Genomic DNA, 17,048 nt, shown 5'->3' with positions numbered 1-17,048 from the left:
GGATAGTCAGAGGGCAGAAAAGAGAAAAGTGCCTGTGCCGGGCGACTGTGATCGATCGTGATGCTCTCTCTCTTCTTGAGGCAGTGTGTAATGTAGATGTCCACAACTGCAGGTAGATTCTTTTCTGAGCGGTGTTAACAACTCTTTGTGAGGCTGTGCGGTCCAGTGTGGAGCAACACCCGTACCATGTGAGTTTACATATGAGGATTATGAGGGTGAATGTATAATTTAACTACTGTGGGTTGAGTGGATTTTGCTATTCTTGCTATTATGAATTATTCCGGATGATTCTTCATTTTTTTCATTTTGAAATGTTTCACACAAAACATCTTTTGATTGGTGTTTCCTGTGGTGTGTATGTTCCTGTGTCCTCAACAGACTATTAGTTACTCTCTTACCTGAAGCTCAGCTACTGACATCATCCTCGCGGAAGTGACGTCATTTTTTGTTGGGAAAACAACAGCATATTAGCCCTGACAGATCATCACACTGACTGGGAATTATCTATGTTAAAGTATTGCTCAAACAAGGGGGAGGTGAAGTAAAAATCCTTCAAAATGTTCTGTAGCGGTTTAAATTATTTTTGTATTTGTATTTCAGACTGATTTTTTTAATGAAATGTTTCATTGTTTTTTTTAGTTGTAGGTTTGGTGTGATTTGTTTTAATGTAGTTTGTCTTATGTTTAACATTGCCGTGTGTTATGTTAAAGCTCTTTGTTCAGCACTGGGCTGAATGAATAAATAAATGTAAAAGAATAATAATAACAATTAAAAAGTTGCTTCTGATTTATTTCCAGCTTAGTATTTATACAACAAAATGTGCCCTTTCTTATTGCAAACAAATATGGGAACATAATATAATTGCAAACATAATAAGAGAGCTTTATAAAACTCTGATCTTATATTTTGTATGTGACAGCTGGTATAACATTTGTGGTAACTCTTTATTTAATGTGTCCCGCTACATTCATTTACTATAGTAATAACAATAAATTTGGTCTAATTACATGCAACTAACCCTAATCATACCCTAACCCTATAATAAGGACAGTTTATTACTATAACTCAGTACTTAAATGAGTGTAACTGAATTTGTATATTTGTAACAATAAAGCATACAAACAGTGTAATGAACAAACCATCTTGTAACGCAACTGCCAAGAGCAATGAACTTTAACTCTTGGTTTCCAACATGTTCTTTCGCTTTCAAGCTATTATTTAGTTGACATGTCTGAGCTTGACTGGGGCATTTCTGATGCCATTTAATAGGCTAGATTGTTTTTGTTATAATACTAATACTTTATTTTATTTCTTTTTACTACAAAAGCAAATTTATTTTAAGCCACACAAGGAAAATTATATTATAAAGAACCAAACTATCAGTTTAGAATGTTTTAGTCTTTATAAGTAAATGGTTTTGTCTTTTGAATGGGTTTCAAAAGACAAATGAAATACAGTTCTTTTGTGCTGTTCTCATGCTGTGCATTTTGTATTTTCTGACATGGCATCTCGTTTCATTGTCGCTTTACCCGCTTTATTCTATTTCTAGGAATTATTTTGCACACGCCTGGCCCTTTAAATCCCGCCCAACTTGACAGACAACCGCGCAGACCAATCAAAACGCGTTATTCTACAGGCGTGGCTATAGCGCACACAAACGCGAATCGGCATTTGCTGACGTCATGGAGATCCACTCCGACCTGCCTTTAGCTTAGCCTCTTAAAACTCTTCCTTTTTTCCTCTGGATTTGGTTTGTATCGCGCCTGGTCCGGGTGTAATTAAGAGGCAAGCGGGTAATATCTCCGGATAGACAGTTGCGGAGGCTGACTGCTCATCTGACAGCCTTCTAGAGCCCTGTGTTTAGAGATAACGAGTGGATTTCACGTGTTAGCTCGAGCTGATCTTCAGGAGAAACAGCAGTCATGGGCTCCAGAGCTTCATCTCTACTCAGAGAAGAGGACATTGAAGAAATCAAGAAAGAAACTGGATGTGAGTATTCGTTTTGTGTGGGTTAATAGTGTGTTTGGTTCATATAGACTTGGTTTGAGAGCTCTGGTGATGATGACACATGCGTTGATGTAATACAGTGCTTTCTGTCTTAAATGGGTAGTTGACTTGACATGACGTTACTTTAGGGAAGTTTACATGTCTTGTGGTGTGACATTTAGCTATACTTTTTAGACTTGCAGTGTGCTAATGAGATACAACTATGATTTACTAACTAACTATACTATGATAAAACTAGAAAGGCTATAGGAGTAGCTAATATTATAATTTTTAACTAAATAGAAGCTCACAAGTTGTGTTTCAACAACCTGTATTACAAACCTATTTCAACTATTAGTAGAGGTCTCACAAGCAGGTTTGAGAACCACTGAAATAAACTGACTGGGTGAACCCTGCTCCTCTATGGGGCAGATGATTGTGTGTGTGCTCCTGTCTGTGTCATGATATGAGTGGGGTGTGTGTGTATTGAGGGGCAACCGATGAATATCTCTAATTTTCAGAAGCTGCTGGTGTGTTTGTATCAAATACTGCTGTACAGATATACACTGCCGGGCAAAAAAAAAAAAAAAAAAGTCGCTGTTTGGATTTAGGCAAATGCTTAAAGCGATAGTTCACTTAAAAAATAAAATGAAGTCATCATTTACTTACCCTCAAGTTGTTTCAAACCTGTATGAGTTTCTTTCTTCGGCTGAACACAAAATAAGATATGAGGGGTGTCTGTAACCACCCATTGACTTCCATAGTATTTTTTTTTTCCTACCATGGAAGTCAATGGGATCCATCAACTGTCTGGAATGAACAGATCAGGGCTGTGTTTTCCGAAAGCATTGTAAGCCTGAGTTGATCGTTGAGACCACTGGTGGCAATTGTTCCACAATCAACTTACGATGCTTTGGGGAAACACATCCCAGACCATCAGACTGGCGTTTAATAGATCAACCAGTCTGCCCTATTTTTCCGACATCTGGATGAACTGAAGTTATATCTGGATCAGGGTTTGGTAATCTGCATTCCACTGATGCAGATATTGATATTTTAATGACACTGTTTACACCTGTGCAGCTGTAATTAGAGGTTTACTAAATGTTATGTGTGAGGGCCAAGAAAAGCAGCATTCTCAGTGCTTTGGCCTTCGGCACGGATGAACCACATGAGACGCACACCCCCACAAAATCTAGAAATAGTCTGAGGATACGGTTTATACCTTACTGGAGCTATATGGATTATATGTTAGTCTTTATTTTGCAGACCACACAAACCTAACTCAAAGGGGCTGCAGGCTTTTTAAATGTTTTGAATGGCTGTTGATATTTCATAGTTTCTAATGCCCAGATTTGTGTGATTGTGACCGATTTAATGTGTTTGTAAGCCCATATTTCACTACATTCCTGTAAAGCCACATGAAGTGCTCTCCTACTTGTAATTGTCGGTTTTTCCGCTCTCTTCCTCTGGTGTCAAAGCCCACAGGGAAGAATCCAGGATTTCACACTGGTTGAGTTTTAACATGTGCTGCTGTATCCTGTGTGATTTCATTTATCACGTAGGATTGTTCTGTATTCATTTACTTTATTTACTCTGAGCTGTGTTGATCAAAGACTGAATTGTTGTGGCAGATGTTCCACTGATGTGGTCGGAAATTGGCTTTACTGTGTTAAAAAAAATGTATAAACAACAGTTTATTTGTGTAGGGATTTCCAGGAATATATACCGTTCCAAAGCTGCTTTATTTATTTTTTGCTAAATGTATTCGTTTTGAAGTGAAGAAAACAAAGCCAATAAGAGTCAAGTATACATAAAACCTCATGAAGTTGGTTTAGATAATGAAAAGTGTGTAGAGCTGGAATCAAAACAGTTTTGATTTGTGAATTATGGTCCCTTTTTTGTAGTTAGGCTATTTAATGGTTTTGATGGCTTTAGTTGAATAAATGTACAAGCAAAGTTCATTTCAGGGTAGGCCTATATATACATAAAAAATCTAAATATATGCAAATTACAAAATCTCTATCCTGCAAATAAATCTATAGAGATTTTGTAATTTGCATATATTTTGATTTTTTATGTATATATAGGCCTACCCTGAAGTGAACTTTGCTTGTACATTTGTTCAACTAAAGTCATATTGGACATTGTCATTTTCATGTATATCAGGGTTTCTGTGGGTCTTAAAGTTATTTATTTTTATACATAAAAAGGTCTTAAATCAGAGCAGAACATCTTAAGTCTTAAATTTACCTTCATAAAACCTACAGAAACCCTGTAATCCTGTCTAGATGGATCTCAAATTGTTAATAACTTGCTCATTATATCTTGTCTAGTTTGAGAAATCTGTAGTATGTAAGGTCATTGAGATAAGCCTTAACCCAGCACTGTCAATCTGATGATCACATCTGTGACCTATTGTTCCCTGTCCTTAACCAGACTTCATGTGTGTGTGTGTGTGTGTGTGTGTGTGTGTGTGTGTGTGTGTTACAGTCTCTCACAGTCAGATCACTCGCCTCTACAGCCGCTTTCACAGTCTCGATAAAGGAGAGAACGGAGCGCTCAGGTACGAGACACATGAGTTACATGAGTTGAGTAATAATGAACTTTAACCCTGTGATGTTACAACACCTTTGTCCCTTGAGGAAGCAGGTATTACACAAGCAGCTCTGTTATATCTTCACACTCGCTTTTAATTTAACATTCACTCCAGCCTCAGGTTCTGTAAGTTAATATGTTAAGGAATGTTTAGCTCAGTGTTTGAGTTTTGACTGAGGAAAGAGTTTTTCCAATTACATTGTTAAAAATAGGACTTTTACTGTAAATTTTCCTTGTAAAAGAGGGAGCTCAAGGACAGTAATGAAGCACGCGTTTCCTTGTGTGACATTGCCGTAGTCGTTTCCATAATGTCCTACGTGTGTCCTCTGGAGTGACCTCTGTATACACCATGATTATTATCAATGAAAGTATGAAGAATACAGAACGCATAAGCTGTGCTGGTAGTGTCCTGGTAAATATAGCAGTAATAGTGCATTTATAGCACAAATTGTCCACAAGTATTGCAGTATGTTTTATTGTGCATATGACAAATAACCGTTTCTAATTAACCCTCTGGTGCTGTTCGGTCGTTTTTGACTGGAAAATCTTATGTTTTTTTTTTATTTTTTATTTTTACTTCATCGGAATGGTACAAAACTTGCTAAAGGTTTGGGAACTTGTTATGTAAACCAAAAAAATAAAATAAATCATGGATATTTGAAAAAAACAAAATGGACCGCATTGAAAACGAATGGGAAGCGAATTTCATCTAGTGGAAACGTTTGATACTGCGCACAAACAATCTTATTGAAAAGCAAGTTTTTTGAAATATTAACCTCAAATTTGGAACACAACTTGTTTAGATTTATGGCTTTAATTTTCTCACAGCTTTCGAAGTAAAACATGTTTTGGAAAATATTTATTTTGTATAAAATTTTAAAATAGTATTTTTATGCATTTTTCATAATTATAAACGTAAACTTTTTTATATCCCTTTTGATTAACTATTCCATAAATTGAATTTAGTACCATAAAATTCCCCTTAAAAATACAAAATATTAAATAAATATTTATTTAATTTCATACATTTTTTTATTAATTTCATTGAAATAAAAAAGATTCAGTAATTTTTGACTGGCACCAGAGGATTAAAGTGTAACGTGTACAATCATAGTCAGATTAAATAAATTGTCAAAAAAACGAAATAGAAAACCCAAAGTACACTACCGTTCAAACGTTTGGGCTTTTTCTTTTTTGAAAGGAATGCATATATTCAGTAAGGATTCTAAGGATAAATTGTTTAGTAGTGTCAGTAAAGGCATTTATTATATATATATATATATATATATATATATATATATATATATATATATATATATATATATATATATATATATATATATATATATATATATATATATATAATATGCCTTTATATAGAGCAGCAAATCATCATATTAGAATGATTTCTGAAGGATCATGTGACACTGAAGACTGGAGTAAAATTCAGCTTTGTTTCACAGGAATCAATTACTTTTTAAATGATATTTTTGGTCAAATAAATGCAGTCTTACTGAGCATAAGAGACTTCTTTCAAAAAGCCCCAACCTTTTTGAACGGTGTTGTATAATAAACCAAATTCAACTTTGAAAACTGACTCTTTTGTGAAAGATTTGAAGGATTTTTGTGACATGCCTTATGAAACGAAACTCATTCTGTTGACCAAATATGCTGAAGTCACAGGTTGTGTTCTTGTTATAATTGTTTGTTTTTAATGACAACATCCTCTGTGGCTTAAAATGATGGTTACTTCAACAAACATCCTCAGCGATGTGGTTAGTATTGAAAAAAATCCCGATCGCTGCACGTCAGAGTTTTGATGACCTGCTGTATTTGTTGTCACCCCAAACATCCGTCAGACTGAGATTAGAGACACAGACTCTTGTGTTTGAACAATAAATAGCCTCTGAAATCCGGGTGACAAGGTGTGTGTCCTGTGTGTGTGTGTGGAGGTCACCGGCACTGCCACTTTCCTTATGCACGAGAAGGTTACTCCCAGAAATAATCCGTCACTAAACTCTTTTTTTCATCATTGTAATGAGATTACGGATCTACTCGTATCAGCCTTTACTAGATGAACAATAAAAGGATAGACATCAAAGTATCCTTTTAACAAGTCCATTTTCACAGAATCAGGGTTGGGCTGTCCTGTGAAGCACAGCTTTATACACATTACTTTGTCCAATGTCAACTCAAGAGCACAGAGACGTGCGCATGCCGAATAATACTAATTGCCTCAAAGAAACAAGCCTGAAAAGATCAAGCCGTATCAAATGTTTCAGCAGTTTTACTTTTCACCAGGAGAAAAATGCTTGAAAACAGTCATTGTTATAGCAGATTTGTTTGGTTGTGTATTCAGGAAAGTGCGTTTTCACAAGAACAGTCATTTAATCTTTAAAAAACTGATGCTTTCTCATGTTATTTCATTATTGGAAAACGTTTTCTTAATACAGTAACGATACACCCGACTCGTTTCCATAGAGGCACATCTGTAAAACCTGAAACTCATCCGAAACGTATTTACACACAACAGTGGTGTGAAGAATTTCAATAAATGCAATTGGTTAATGTATTTAAGTATCTTTTTAAGTACATGTGATTTACGCCAGTATATTCGCAGTGAGTATTGCAACAGATTTTTAGAGATGTATCCTTCACTGCTTTTGATTTCCCATAATCCTGTGCGTTCCATTCTGTGACAGTTGAGCTAAAATATAAAGATGGCGTCTGAAAGTTGCAGTTGGTGGTCAGATTTTGTGTAAATGTACGTATTTTTTTCGTTTTCCACTTCTGATGTAATTTCACGCTCGAAATGACTTTTATAAAATACTCAAGTTGTATTGAAATTGACCTGTAACTTTTAATTTTTCACTGTAAGGAAACTTTAAGACTTTTTATTACAATTAAAAATAGACATCCACACCAGATATCGTATGAGTCATATAAGTTTGACCCATGCTTTTTTGCTTAAAGGTGAAGACCCAACTTTATGCATGTTTTGTAAGATTCCCCTCTCTGTTAAACATGTTTTATTAGATTGTCCTGGACTTAATACAAGTAGAATGCTCTCTTATGAAGTTACCGCACTTAAGGACTTATTTAGTAAGATTATGCCTGAAAAGGTTTTGGATTTTTTATCATATGTTAATTTAAAAAATCTTGTAATACATGACTGGCTTTTTTTGTTTGTTTGGTTTTTATTGTATTAATATGATATTTTTATTTTTGTAATTTAATTTTTGCCATGAAAATTGCCTTGAATGCTGACATGGCACTATATAAAACAATCTGAATCTTCACTGTAAGGTATCTGTACTTTTACTCAAGTATGGTTGTCAGATTCTCTTTACACATCTGACACTGAATAACACCTCATTCTCTCTCTCTCTCTCTCTCTCTCTCGCTCTCTCTCTCTCTCTCTCTCTCTCTCTCTCTCTCTCTCTCTCTCTCTCTCTCTCTCTCTCTCTCTCTCTCTCTCTCTCTCTCTCTCTCTCTCTGTCTCTCACTCTCTCGCTCGCTCTCTCTGTCTCTCTCTCTCTGTCTCTCACCCTCTCTCTCTCTCTCTCTGTCTCTCTCTCACCCTCTCTCTCTGTCTCTCACTCTCTCGCTCTCTCTCTGTCTCTCACTCTCTCGCTCGCTCTCTCTGTCTTTCTCTCAATTCAATTCAAAATTGCTTTATTGGCATGACTAATATAATTTTTTTATATACACAGAATAATTATAAAGAATTATAAACACATAGAATAATTATAAAGTATAAAATTATAAAATACAAAATAATAAAATATTATAATATAACTTAAATCTAAATGCACAACTTAAATTAATTGTACAAATTAACAGTGTAACAAATTATAATATCTGTGAACATTTTACACATATCTCTCTCTCTCTCTCTCTCTCTCTCTCCCCCCATCTCAGCCGAGAAGACTTCCAGAGGATTCCCGAGTTGGCCATAAATCCTCTTGGTGATCGGATAATTAATGCCTTCTTCCCAGAGGGGTGAGGAACATCTCAGAAGACATTTGAAATATTAGATCTGTTATTAAACTAGAATAGTGTATGTTGTTCTGCTTGTACAAAGAACAACAACGCATATAAGTTAAAGAAAACAACAAAACATAAGTAAATGGAAAAGAAAGATAAAATGGGTAATACTAAAGTGAGAAAAGGGTGTCCATATTTCACTTAATTTAATCAATTATATTTTGGATAATCTTATTTCAGCACCAATAAGTTTTTAATTTTTAAATTTTTTTTGGTTGCAATTTGACATTGAATTTTATAATAAACACATACACTTCTGTCCAAAGATTTAGGGTAAGTAAGATTTTTTTTAATGTTTTTGAAAGAAGTCTCTTATGATCAAAAATACAGTAAAGACTGTAATACTGTGAAGTGTGAAATATTATTACTATTTAAAATAACTGTTTTCTATTTGAATATATTTTGAAATGTAATTTATTCTTGTGATACAAAGCTGAATTATCAGCGTTATCACTCCAGTCTTAAGTATTCTACTAAATATTTTTGTGGAAACCAACGTTTTTAAGGATACTTTAAGGAAATGAAAGTTAATATATCACTTTTTTTCCCCCTCTTTTGGCTTTGGGGGAAATTCTTGACCAGTTTCATCACATTCGTCTAGATTTCTCAGAGGATATAGTTTCCATATAGGTTTATCAGTGTTTGTGTGAGTTTTTGGCTGAGATTGTTACTGTAAGATACAATGTTTAGTAACAACTAAAGCTATGTCATTGCTCTCTCAAAACAGACAGCATGTGGGTGGTGTCACGTGGGTTGTTGGTTTCTTCATGGTTTATTTGGTTTCAAGTGTTTGTTCCTTGAAGCATGAAGAAACTTTCTTGTGGGCATGTCTGTAAAAAACATTGTAAAGCACGAGTCTAAATTAGGACTACAGTTTTTATAGCATCAGGGATTTTGTCTGGGCCTATAGAGATTCAGATATCAGTGGCCAACTAGTGTAGATCTTAGTAAACATAACATAAGTGTTAAAGTTGTGTGTTTCTCTCTTGTGTCTCAGTGAGGATCAGGTGAACTTCAGAGGCTTCATGAGGACTCTGGCTCACTTCCGTCCTGTGGAGGACAATGAGAAGAACAAAGTCCTGACACCTGGAGAGCCGCTCAACAGCAGGACCAACAAACTCCTCTGTAAGTTCAACCCAAACATCTCTCATGTCGATCAGAGAAAGCATCTTGGTCGCTACTTGCCGGAAGCACCTTGTGTGAAGTAATCCCAGAAGGTGCTCTTTGGTTGGGTTTCAAACATACTCTTTAGAAAAGAGTCCAAGGCACTTCTTCCGGTACAAAAAAGTTAAATAGCCTTTATTTACATCGTGGCTAATCACAATAGAACATTAGCCGCTTTCCGACCGGAAGAACCTTTTCACAGTTCCTAGAACTATTGACTAAAGTACCCGGATGTTCCTGCGTTGCGAACACACCAACTAGGAACGATTTTAGTTCGAGGAACTCCATTTGGAGGAACTAATTTAGGTCATACTTCAGAGTAGGGTCTAAACCAGCACTATAGGAACTACCCGTGACGTTAGTGTACGCTGATTGACCGAACGCACGCGAACACCAGCACCCGCCATTTTTAAAACAGCTAGAATGTAAACACACAGATTATAGCCTATATTTACTCCATAAACTAACTATACAAACATGGAAAACAGTGATAGATGGGTCTCGAAACCTTTATGCTGAAGAGAAACTCCAACGCAACTTTGAGGGGACCAAGCCAAACATGATTATGTTTATCTGCCCAGCTACTAGCAACACTGGACATCAACCACACGGCATAACGTTAGGCTAATAACCTTTTTTCATATACTGTATACTTTCTATAACAGTTCTATCTAATACCATATTAAACAGTACTGTTAGACAGATTGCTAACTAATAAACACAGAGAATGCGAGCATTGTTTGCTCTGGCGTTCTCAGCGCCGCCAAAATAAAGGTCTGTCGCGCCGTCAAAATAAAAGTCACCGTGCTTGCGTCACTCCCTTACCCCTCCTACCAGTTCCTATGGACACTTGGCCAGTGCGAACGCAAACAGCAAAACCGAGTTTGGGGAGAGTAGTTCTTAGTTCTAGGAACTGTCCACTTCTAAACAGTTCTAAGTTCCTGTAACTACTTGGTTGGAAAGTGGCTATTAAAATAGAACATAAAACAAAACAAAAGAATCATTGCAGAGGGACCTAACATATTGTTAACCAGTACAAAGTATAATGACATGCATCAATTTAGAAAAGAGAGAGAAAAAATAATAATAGTAATTTCATTATTGAATGCATTTTGTGCCAAAGCATTGATAAATAATCCATAGTTTAGCCCACACACACTGATGTTGTGCTCACTGTGTGAAGACGAGTTTTGAAAAAGCAAGCCAAGTATTGTGAAATGTGTCATAGCAATTGTGAAAAACTGTACTATGAGCGCACCATCTTTGTAAAAGAAGAATGGAGTTAAATATAATTTAACCTAATAATTAAAATGTGTGTGTGTATATATATATATATATATATATATATATATATATATATATATATATATATATATATATATATATATATATATATATATATATATATATATATATATATATATATAGTACAGTCTTCGCTTAGTCTGGCCCACATAGAAACAATTACAGGGACATTGAAGCCTATAAATCATGTACTTTTAAAAAATGTACTTTTAAAATTAATATTTGATCTAATTGGATACATTTTCTTAATGCAAACATCTACAAATTATTTGGTTTGAATTACATTCTCACAGTGATTGCAACATCTACACTTAATCATTCATTGTATTTCTCCGTCCAACTATGTTGTCTGTTTCATTGCAGGCAAGTCATTTCTTGTAAAGACTAATGTCTTTAATCATGGGAGCATTTCTAGAGCTCACAACTGGAGATTATTTTACAAAAAAATATATATTTTAAATAAATGCTGTTCTATTGAACTGTCTATTCATCAAAGATTCCTGAAAATAAAGTATCAGTGTTTCCACAAAAATATTAAGCATGTGATAATAATTAGAAAAATGTATAATATTCAGAAAAGTTTTTTGACCAGCAAATCTTTTGTGACATTAAAGACTGGAGTAACGATGCTGAAAATTCACGGGAATAAAATTACATTTTAAAATATGCTAAAATCGAAAACCATTATTTAAAATTGTAATTTTATTCCCGTGAATTTTCAGCATCGTTACTCCAGTCTTTAATGTCACAAAAGATTTGCTGGTCAAAAAACTTTTCTGAATAGTTTAATAACTATTATATGTGAAATATTATAACAATTTTATAACAATTTTAAATAATGGTTTTCGATTTTAGCATATTTTAAAATATGCTAAAATCGAAAACCATTATTTAAAATTGTTATAATATTTCACAATATTTAACAAATTTACTGAATTTTTTTATCAAATAAATGCAGTCTTGGTGAGCATGAGACTTCTTTCTAAAACATTTTAAAAATCTCCAAACTTCAGAACGGTGGTGTATATATAATTTTGCCTCCATATTTATAATTTTGCAAGGCCTCCATGAACATTTTTAAATGCTTGGAGTGAAATACTGTACACAAATAGCAGAATCATATGGCAGAATAAATGGCCAGTTTTAACTAAATCACAAATATAAATGGAACTTAACATCTCCAACGCTATTTTTGCTGTAAGGTTTAAAAAGTCACAACATAAGGAATGATGGCAAAACTCATCTAATGCCCTTTTAGATACTTAATATAAAACTTGAATAAAAGACGATACAATTTGGAAAATACAAATTCAGACCTGAAAATCATTTCTTCAGTTTCTTCAAAGCTTTTATAAGCAGGTAAAATGTCATTTCTGAAAGAAAAGGAAGGGCTTGAACTGATCCTGGTCTTAAACCTAATTACTGTTTGTAACGATTCTGTAAAACCTGCTTTAGTTCACAGCTACTCTTTATTTCAGCTCAGGAAAGACGTTCTCTGCCACCAGCTCTTGCAGTGTGTTCATGACCATAGTGTTGTGATTTAAAGCTTTTCATAATAATTCGATTTTCTCTTATTTCTTCACAGTCGCTTTCCGGTTATACGACCTCGACAGAGATGACAAGATTTCTAGAGACGAACTGCTACAGGTGAGAGAATCGTACAACAGAAAGCCTCTGCACTCGGCTCTGAGATGGGACACAAAAGAACGTTCTGTGCCTGAACAATGACGCGCTGACTCAAACGCCCTTGCCACCTGAAACCAGCTATTGGCATTCGTGGAAGACACTCTGTTAGACAGGGAAAACACTTAGTCATTCAAGCTGGATTTCAAAAGGTCATTCAGGAGCAATTCAGGGGACTTCTGAGAAATATTAGTTTTGCTATCAAAAATGAAAAAGAAAACCGATATGAATGTTTGTTATTTTACCTACTGTTATATTTTGCATAAATGCAGAAAACTTAGTGTAATCAATGAACATTTTAATGTTAATTTAGCTACAAAATGCTTCTTAATTATCATTAGCATGTGAAATCTTTCTACAAGTGCATCCTATTCTATTGCTTTCTGTGTCAGGGAATATTTATTTATTTATTCATTTATTTAAATCATTTTAATTTTTAAACCTCAGGAGATTCCTCATGTATGGAAGCTTGTTTCCGCCACAAAAAAAAAGAAGATAATTGCGACTTTTTATCTCACAATTGCGAGTTTACATCTCGCAATTCTGACTTTATTTCTCAGAATTGGGAGATAAAAGTCAGAATTCTGAGATATAAAGTCAGAATTGCGAGATATAAAGTCACAATTGCGTGTTATAAAGTCAGAATTCGGATTATTATATCTTTATTATTATCTCTTTATATCACGCAATTCTGACTTTTTATCTCAGAATTCTGACTTTATATCACGCAATTCTGACTTTATAACACATAATTGCGAGTTTATATCTCGCAATTCTGACATCTTTTCTCAGAATTGTGAGATATAAAGTCCAATTCTAAGGGGGGAAAAAAGAGACTTTTTTTTTTTACCTTAAAATAGTTTATATCTCACAATTCTGACTTTATAACACGCAATTGCGACTTTATATCATGCAATTCTGACTTTATATCTCCCAATAGCGTGATATAAAGTCAGAATTGCGTGATATAAAGTCGCAATTGCGAGAAAAAAAGTCAGAATTCTGACTTTATAACACAATTCTGACTATTTCTCACAATTCTGACTTTAAAACACGCAATTGCGACTTTATTTCACGCAATTCTGACTTTATATCTCGCAATTCTGAGAAAAATTGTGAGATAAAAAGTCACAATTATCTTTTTTTTTATTATTATTTTGTGGCGGAAACAAGCTTCCATACTCATGAAATAAGCCATTTGAGGAAAAAAGTGAATGCATAGAGAATTGCAGTCTGCTTTTCAGCCTCTAGAGGACACTGCATAACAATGTAAAAACCAAATAAGACTCGAACTTCCCCCTCACCCAGGTGCTGAGAATGATGGTGGGAGTGAATATTTCTGATGAGCAGCTTGGAAGCATTGCAGACAGAACCATTCAGGAGGCGGACACCAATGGAGACATGTGTATCTCATTCAATGAGTTCACCAAGGTAATTACTGGAGAAGGGATTAGAATTCCTGGTATTTGTGCCCCACCTAAAGGGATGGTTCACCCTAGAGTTTCCTTATGTGTTTCACGAGAGATAGAAAGCAATACAGGATCGGAATGACATGAAGGTGATCAAATGATGGCAAATTCTGTTTTTGGGTGAACTATTTCTTTTAAAATGCCTCTTTTTGTTCCTCAGGTGTTAGAAAAAGTGGACGTCGAACAAAAGATGAGCATCCGCTTCCTTCACTAAAGACCAAACGCGTTCTGAACTCTTGAGTGGAGATGATACGTGTCAATATAGATAAGACATGCCCCCGATTCTTATTTCTGTGGGACGATTCGTGCTTGATAAACATAATTGAGTTACTTTAGTTCCAATCGTCTGTCACTCTTGGGTTGCTGTCGCACTAGACGGATGGCGTGTCCTGGTGCCTTCACTGTTCTCAAGTCACTGCGGCTTTTCTCTCGTGTATTCAAATCAAATTTATTCCAGCTGTGGAAACAACTTTCCAGATGGGGATTATTGCTATTGATGGATGCTTTTCATCACCATCGTAAAAGGCCAAATCTGATGCTTCTGTAATAAAGGAATGAGTTTATGAGGTTTTACATAAGAAACTTTCATTCACACCCATGAAATTACTTTTATGACTGTTTAGATCTGGAAGTTCATTTTTAAATAGGAAAAGTGTGTAATTTCTGTGTCGCTTTGGTACCAACACGAAACTGAGATCTTTTTGTGTAAGCCACCCAACATTTTCCAAAACGCTTACCCTAAACAAGGCCGTAACCATGCCTTGCACTTTGCGGGGGACCTTTTTTTTCTTTTTATTTATTTAAATTAATTAAATGATTAAAAGAGTTTTAAAGGAATAAAGAAATATTTGTAGGCGTGAACTAATCAATTAAGCCTATTAGCAAATTGTTTTATTTTAAAATATGCACACATGCAATCTAATGTTGAAAACGCGAAATGTTTCTGGTCTCGTCACTTTTAGTTATGCATGAATAATGTACATGATACCATGTTTTATTTCGAAACGGCAAGTCTTGATAAAGTTCAGTAGTTTGCATCACTGGATATTACCATGGGGCGTTTAACATTTCTGTCGTGAAACATTTGTCAAATATTATATGATTAGCTACTCACATCTCACATAAAGCTAAAAGTGTTTGATTTCTCGCTCGTCTTCAGTGAACTTTAAACCCTGCCTTCTTTGACTTGATTGGCCATCTCAATCATTCTAAGAGTGATGAGCTGATCGGACTAAGAATATAACTTTTAGTCTGACTTTACATCAGCTGAACAATCGTTATGTTAAACAACAGTACAATCCATTGAGCGCACTGTAATTCTATCCATCACAGCATCGTTTTCATTCCTGTCAAAAAATTAAATATGGCGCTACCTTGACTAAGGTCTGTTAAACAGCATGTGATGCGCACCAAAGTTTCTGTTAGAATATGAAATTGTGCAACTTGTTGAGGAAAGTATGTTTTACTTTTCTCAGTGATCAATTAGATTTTAGATCAATTTAGAGTGTTTTCATCTTCCAGATAATAAAACAGCCTCAAAAAATCAGCTAGATTTGCTTTCGAAGAATGGACTCGAATTATAGAGGGACCATACAATAATAGAGATGCGCATGGGCTCTTTACATTTAGACCAGTAAACATCTATACATCTTAGCAACATGGAAAAAGACACTAAGAGCTCTTAATCAACCCCATAGAAACACCTTGGCCAAACACCCGCCAACAATGCCTTAGCATCAAGTTTTGCACAGTCAAACTTCTGAAAGTGTTCAAATCTAGTGATTTTTTTTGCAATACTGTTTAGTCGTGCAGAATTTACTCACTTCACCTTCAAGCTTGGTCAAGTCAATTTCATGAAACTAAACATTGGTTTAGTGTTGTGTTGTGTGTGTGTGTGTGTGTGTGTGTGTGTGTGTGATTTGTGACGTATGTTCTCAGAATTGTCATTCATCATTATTTATAAGAAGTGTACTCTGAGCCAAAGCGTCTCTCCCGTACTACATCACTGTGCTGTCAACTATCAATCATTTAAACCGCTGAGCGAATGCTTATGTTGATCAGGGTGGGAATTACAGTCTTTGCTTAATGAATGAACAAAATCAAACACTGATTATTTAATTATCAATACTACAATTAAATCCATGTATACTATCGCTCACAGGTACTTGAAGTTGCAGATTCTTGCTTTATGTAAAGATTCTTAAATAAGCTTGAGTTGGACTTGGAGCTTGTCGAGAGAACAAAGGAAATGAAATCATTCAATGTGGTGTAATAATTATGATGTACATTTACGGTGTTGACTCTAAATTAATAAAAAAAAGTGCCATGATTCCCTGGTGTTTAGTGATGTAACTGGTGTGGTTCGGTTTGTAGTGCGTCAGACTTTAGATTTACAGAGATTGTGCGCTTTTCATAATTGCTGACACATTTCACAATACTTGGGTTACTTTTTCAAAACTTCACACATTGAGCACAACATCAGTATATGTGGGCTAAACTATGGATTATTTATCATTGCTTTGGCACTAAATGCATTCATTGATGACATCTTTCAAATTACGTGAATAGATTTGTCTCTTAGACACAAACTCCACTGAAACTCTAAGTATCAGGCCAATTCACATGTTTACATACTCTTCTCAAAACTGTTGAACATGTAATGGGTGACACCACCTTTTTTTTTTTTATCCAGTTCTAAGGAACATCAAGATCAATACTAATAATATGACATGCTTTTATTAAATTAATTTATTTGTATGATTTATATGTATAAAATGGGCAATTATCGATTTATTA

The 17,048-nt window shown here is 34.9% G+C and overlaps 1 protein-coding gene across 1 annotated transcript; it reads left to right on the top strand.

The window, feature by feature from the left end:
- Positions 1-1,646: 1,646 nt before the first annotated feature.
- Positions 1,647-16,581, top strand: chp1 (calcineurin-like EF-hand protein 1). Its single transcript, XM_081350842.1, has 7 exons — positions 1,647-1,989; positions 4,480-4,552; positions 8,506-8,586; positions 9,629-9,756; positions 12,686-12,747; positions 14,092-14,214; positions 14,413-16,581. The coding sequence occupies exons 1-7, from the start codon at positions 1,923-1,925 to the stop codon at positions 14,464-14,466; spliced, it is 588 nt and encodes a 195-aa protein (XP_081206968.1). The 5' UTR covers positions 1,647-1,922; the 3' UTR covers positions 14,467-16,581.
- The last annotated feature ends 467 nt before the right edge of the window (positions 16,582-17,048 follow it).

This window comes from Scardinius erythrophthalmus, assembly GCF_964197995.2.
Source record: "Scardinius erythrophthalmus genome assembly, chromosome: 21".
NCBI classification, from domain to species: Eukaryota; Metazoa; Chordata; class Actinopteri; order Cypriniformes; family Leuciscidae; genus Scardinius; species Scardinius erythrophthalmus.
This window is presented reverse-complemented; position numbering and strand designations above follow the sequence as displayed.

Excerpts from the sequence above, each read along its gene's own strand:
- chp1 (XM_081350842.1), top strand. The coding sequence starts at position 1,923 with ATGGGCTCCAGAGCTTCATCTCTACTCAGAGAAGAGGACATTGAAGAA. Across the intron at positions 4,553-8,505 it reads GGAGAGAACGGAGCGCTCAG|CCGAGAAGACTTCCAGAGGA; the intron begins GTACGAGACACA and ends CCCCCATCTCAG. Across the intron at positions 14,215-14,412 it reads CATTCAATGAGTTCACCAAG|GTGTTAGAAAAAGTGGACGT; the intron begins GTAATTACTGGA and ends TTTGTTCCTCAG.